This window comes from Fukomys damarensis, unplaced genomic scaffold (assembly GCF_012274545.1).
Source record: "Fukomys damarensis isolate Sample0158 unplaced genomic scaffold, DMR_v1.0_HiC HiC_scaffold_22, whole genome shotgun sequence".
NCBI lineage: Eukaryota > Metazoa > Chordata > Mammalia > Rodentia > Bathyergidae > Fukomys > Fukomys damarensis.
Genome location: NW_022900934.1, coordinates 21,915,826 through 21,922,053, shown reverse-complemented (window position 1 = coordinate 21,922,053; position 6,228 = coordinate 21,915,826). Strand labels below are relative to the sequence as shown.

The 6,228-nt window shown below is 38.9% G+C and overlaps 1 protein-coding gene across 2 annotated transcripts in view; it reads left to right on the top strand.

The window, feature by feature from the left end:
• The window catches only part of Rpn2 (ribophorin II), a 61,917-nt gene that overhangs the window by 39,647 nt on the left and 16,042 nt on the right, over nucleotides 1-6,228 (top strand). For both annotated transcript variants that reach the window (XM_010640025.2, XM_010640024.2), the window contains exon 10: nucleotides 4,855-4,946. In XM_010640025.2, coding sequence (XP_010638327.1) covers nucleotides 4,855-4,946 — 92 coding nt within the window. The remainder of the gene's footprint in view (nucleotides 1-4,854; nucleotides 4,947-6,228) is intronic.

Sequence of the window (6,228 nt, the reverse complement as noted above, 5' to 3'; positions counted from 1 at the left end):
TTAGTTTGCTAAAAAAAAAAAAAAGTAGCATAAAAACACTTTACTTTTGAATATTTCCAAAGATCCATTTGTAGCAAGATTTTTGGAGCAAAAGGATTTTCTTTAGACTACTCCCTAATCATGTCCTACAGTATTTCTGTGCTATAGAGAAAGCTGTTACTTAGGGGGCCTTTTAAAATAAGAGAACAAACCAGAAATTACTCCAATGGACTGCAATTTGTCTTTGTGCTCATTTCGTGTGCCTGTATAGTGTGGGAACACTCACAATGTCTTTAGAACAAAAAGTCTGCAGAATCTTGATTTACAGCCCTGGTGGCCATATTACTACTGAAAGCCATTAATCAGGAGTCCAAGAGAAAACCCCAACGTTGATGGCTTCCTTAGCACTATGATTTGGATACACTGAGGAGACTCACACAGTTCTTTAAATATCTGTTTTGGGGACTATAGCTCAGTGGTAGAGTGCCTGCCTAGCATGTACCAGGCTGTCGTTTGATCCCCAGCACCTCAAAAAAAAAAATCAGTTTGTGTATATCCATTTGCTAAAATAGAAGATTGATTGTTTTAACATTATACAGAGTCCACCAAAATATGTATGCATACTTCAGGAAGAGAAAAAATGTGTATAAATATTTTAATATTAAATTTATTGAGACATGAAAATCCTAATGTGTATGTGGAAAAAGGAGTCAATTTACTGAGCGTCAATGTCTGGTGTGCATTAAAATATTTATACATTTTGTGGGTGGGCTCTGTATATTAGGTGATACTTGAATATAAAAGGTAATATAAAGATAACAGTATGTGACCCATAATCTCATTGTCCAGATAATCCCTGTATTTAAAAAATTGGGGGGCCAGGGTTTTAGCTGAGTAGTTTCGCCACCTGCCTCATAAGTGCAAGGTCCCCAAGTTTGATCCCTGATACAAAAGAAAAAGTAAAAAATTGGGGTTGGGAATTTAGCTCAGCCACACTGCTCCTACCTTGCAAGTGCAAGATCCTGAGTTAGATCCCTGGTACAAAAATGAATAAATAAATAAATAAAGTAAATATGCATGTAGTTAAAAAAATTTATTTTTTTAGGTACAAAACTGTTATCCCATTTGCTGAGGAGGCAGAGGCAGGAGGATCACAAATTCAAGGCTAACTTGGGCAGCTTAGCAAGACTGTCTCAAAATAAGCTGGGGATGTACCTCAGTGGTAGAGTACTTGCCTGGTATTTTTTCTTATGCACACAGAGGGATATTTTGGTAAGAAGAGCTGTATTCTTCACTTTTGTCACAAAGTAGAGTCTTCCAGCTTTACCCTTGAGGATCTAACAATTTGAAGACAACACTGTAACCTACCCAACAACATGCCTGCAATAATTTACCCTGTTGCCTAGACTTAGTGACAGGCAGTGATGCCAGATATCGTTCTACTACTAGACTGACTGTGTAGTCAAAAGTATGAGGTAATAGCTCTGTATATCCATAGACATCTACCTGTCTTTAATGCTCCATAGTAATTCACAGTGTGCCTGTACCATCATTTATCTAGCTACTCTCCTGTTTATGGATATTTAGGTGTGATGATAATGTCAAGATCACATTTACAAATTCAGTGAATGAATCCTTAAGAGAATGATTCATAGAAATGAAGAGGGAATTATCTGGTTAATGTTGATAAAGATTGCAGGGTAGTTAACTTGCAGATACATTATTTTTATAGCATGGAGTATTACTGATTTCCGGCTTCTCTGAGAACTGCCTGAGGTCTGAATTTCCTCTTCATCTTCCTGCTGTGGAGTGTTTTCCACTTTCCAGTCAGGGGCCACCCCAGGCAAACTTGGGTCGTACTCTTTATCCTGCCCTGTCACTTTCCCAGCACTTTGTACATTCCTTCGTAAAGCAGCAGCCTATTCTAATTATGGTTTGCATATGGAACAGAAAGTATATATTGTCATCTGTGTATCCCCCACACTAAGGCACTCTGCCTATGCTAGGAAGATGGAGAGTTTCATTGGGTATCTTTCTTTTAAAAGCTAGCAGCCCAGTCAAAGCTCTTTGGCTGCTTTTTTGCTTAAACCTTCCACTCATTTGTTTTCAGATGGAATTGCTGTGAGTACTCCTCTTGGCTAAATTGTGTAAAGCAATACTTGCTCTGGCTCTGAGTCCTGTCAGTTGTGAGTCTGTTTAGAGAGCTCAGTGAGCCAAAATAAAGGCTCCTACCTCCCTCTTTGGGATGTCTGTTCCACCTGGTGGCCGTCCTTCTTCCATTGCATCATCGCCGTTGCCTAGGCTTCATGACAGGCATTGATGCTAATTATAATTCTACTTATAGGTGGCTGAATATTCAAAGTAGATGGTAGCAGCCTTAAGCTTTGGGTAATCTTTTACATTTTTAAAAAACCAAATCTGAACACTATTCAACCTGATAATTGAGGCGTTGTCACAAAATAGTTATTATGGAATCAGGAGAAAAGGCTATTAAAAAGAATTACCTGATAGGGCCAGGGATTTAGCTCAGTGGTTCTTCTGCCTGCCTAGCAAGCACATGGGCCTGAGTTTGATCCCCGGTACCAAAAAAACAAACAAGCAAACAAAATAGAATTACCTGATAGCTATCTTTATCCCTTATTTAGTTTTTCTTCTTTACCCTTGACTTGAGGCTGTCTGTCACACGTTGATATATGACATTTCAGAAAAGTGCTGAAGATCTGTCCTTCAGTTATTTTCCCAGCCTTCCATCTCTGTTCCTTCATCCTGACTTAGACTGTAAACCACTGGATTTGATGAGGATTTCCTTAAGCATTGCACTCAAGACTATCAAATATTTGGATGGCTCAAAGATATGTTTGCACATAAAGCACCTTGGGTTTGTATAATTTGCACATTCAAACTTGAATTTTAACTCAAATTTCCCATGTATAGGCTTTTAACACATTTTTGTCTTTTTTTTGGATATTTACATTAAATTAATTAATTAATTAATTAATTTGGTATGGAGATCGAACTCGGAACCTTGTGCTTGTGCAAGGTGGCACCACTGAGCTAAATTCCCCGCTCTAAAATTTTAATTAAAAAATTTTTGGTTTTGGTTTGGTTTTTTGAGACAGGGTCTCACTATGTAGTTGAGAGTGACCTGGAACTCACTATGTAGTCCAGGTTGGTCTTGAACTCACAGCGATCCTCCTGTCTCAGCCTCCCAAGTGCTGGGATTACAGGCATGCGCCACCATGCCTGGCTTTAATTTAATTTTTAAATTTCTTATATATACTAGTTTAGCTAGCTCCTCTTTGAGGAAATATTTATAAGGAAGATATAGAATGTAAAAACTGTAAGAATCAAGATGGACTGGTTTGTACTTATAACAAACTTCAAATCTCAGTGGCTTAAAACACTAGAGGAGCTTGGCATGGTGGCACATGCCTCCAATCTCAGCACTCTGGAAGTGAGGCAGAGGATTGCAAGTTTGAACCCAACCTGGACAGCTTAGGGACTTAGCAAGGGTTTGGCTCAAAATTAAAAAATGAGTGCTGGGTGAGTCAGTTGAAGGCCATGCTTCATCTCTTCTCCCAGACCCTGAATGAAGTAGCAGGCATTTCTGTACCCTCTATTTCCACATCAGAGGAAAAGAGGGAATCACACAGGAACTCTTACAGCTGCCACCTGAAAGTGGCCGTTTACTTCTACACACATTTCATTGACCAAAACAAGTATGTGGCTATACTTTACTCTAGGGGAAGAAAGGATTAGAATTCTACCACTTGTACAGAAGGCAGATAAGCATTTGATGAACTGTATAGACGATTACCATAGCTTCTTAGATCTTCGTGGGTAGTTACAGTACTCTTGCATGCAGGTTAAGGGCCAGTGGGAAGATATATAATAACAAAATGCCTAAAGACATGGATTTATGAGTGCCCAAACTAGAATTACTGGCACTGTCTAATCTTGAGCAAGCAGTTTAATCTCCTATCCTTTAATTTCCTCATTTGAAATAATACTACTTTGTAGTATTGTTGTGAACATTAAATGAGATCATCTTTACAATGGCAGTGCTTTTCACATAGTAAGCACTCAGTGAAAATTACTTGTCATTTAGCTGAATTTAGTGCTTATTGATTTTAATTACTTAAAAGTTACCGCTTTAGTGGGGTGTGGTGCCACATGCCTGTAATCCCAGCTCTCAGGAGCTTGAGGCAGGAGAGGTGCTTCAAGTTCAAGGCCATCCTGAACAACATAGCAAGATCCTATCTCAAACAAAACAAAACAAAAAGTCACTTCTTCAGAATTTTCCTCTTCATTTTAAAAGACTCTTGAAAAGGTACACCTTTGGGGGGGTACACACACACACACACACACACACACACACACACACACACACACATCCAACGAAAACCAGAAAAGGAGAGAAAGTAAGAATCAAAGAATTGCTTTTTAGGCCTCAGGATGGGAGAGACAAGAAAGACTACCTTGCTCAGTCAGTTTCTTTCTTTCTTTTTTTCCCAATTAAGTTTATTGGTACATTTTAGGTATATGGTATGATCATATTTATCGTTGGAAATTTGTACCTGTACATGATATATCTTGGTTCTTCTTTTTTTCCCATTCCCCTACTTTCCCCTTTACCCCTCATTTACAGAAATTTTTATTTCCATTTTTTCCTTCTTTTCTCATATTTACTCAGTCAGTTTTACTGTGACCTTTGAAGGTATCTGTCTAGATCCCTAGCACCAAAAGAAAAAACAAATACTTATGTCTTAGAATTTGTGTTACCTTTTTAAGATTGGAAAACTTGGGATATACATGTTAATTCTTTTTTGTACACTCAGCAGTTGACTTGGCAATTTCTTCTCTATTTTGCTGTAGCTCAGAGTCAAGATCTCCACCGAAGTTGGCATCACAAATGTTGATCTGTCCACTGTAGATAAGGATCAGAGTATTGCACCCAAGACTACCCGGTAAGTGAGATGCCGTGGGGCTCTAGGTCTCCATCTCTGAAGCTGGAAACAACATGCCATGGCACTGTGCCCCTCCAGATAGTATCTCTGCAGTGATCCATCTTGCTCCCCACATTCCAGAGATTGTAGTTCCTGTGGTGCTGCTCTTGACATCCTGCTTGACTTCTGAGCAGATTTGGGAATTGTCTATCCTGATGTTCAATCTAGGAACAAACTGATTGTTACCCGTGCCCAGTGGGAAAGGGGGCTTACTTTTGTATATGTCTGAGTTGGCTATGTCACTAAGCACATTATTTAGTTCAGATGACATTATTTTTTAATAAGACTTTCTGAATGGAAAAGAAATGTGTTAGTTTACATTTTGGAGCACTTGCCTTATCTTCACACATGAATTTACTTCCAATGGCCTCATGGTGACTGTCTCTGGCCCACGGTAAGTCTGAAATCAGTTGGAAGCCCCATAGGTCGGTAGAGTTGAGGCGGTAAGCACCTAGCATTAAGGCAACCTTTCCTCTTCCCAAGCCCATAGAAGGCGTTACTGAGTCATGGTACTTTTGTCTGCTCAACTCAGACATAGCCACAGGTGACCATTAACAGTTTATCGGAATGCTGTATGATACCCATTTTCAGGAAAGGGACAAGTGCTTATCTAGATCTCTGGATATAGTTCATATCCTAATTTTAAATTCAACTGGGGTGGTGGTAGAGACCAGAGGATAGTAGGTGAACAGTGAAGACCATTTTGAAAGTAGAGAATCTTAGCCAGTGCCTGGAAGCCAGCAGTTGCTCCTTTTAAATCATGTTTCTGTCTCTGGCTTGGTTGTCGACGCAGTGATATTGGAGAGAAAAGTATTGTTTGAAAATTCACTGAAGTAGCGTCTGAGAGTGTATTGCATAGTTTAATTCCCCGTATAGATGAGGAGTTGCTCTTTATTCATGAGAAAATTTAAAGCCAGAGTATAAAATACAGAGTATAAATATGAAATAAAGCTGGATGTGAGTTCTATAACCATTTGGCTTGTTTACCCCTGGCCATCTTACCCAAAAGTCCCAGGAGAGAGCGGTGACAAAAAGTTTTGCTCCTCAAGTCTTCATTTTGAGAAAATGACTTTTTAAAACCCAATTTCAGGGCAGAAAAACTGAAGCAATGTTCAGGAAAAAATACAGCATTAAAAAAAAAGAAAGCAGGGTTGGGGATTTAGCTCAGTGGTTCTGGTGTCTGCAAAAAAAAAAAAAAAAAACCCCAAAACAAAGCAAAAGCTCAGTCTTTTTTTTTTTTTTT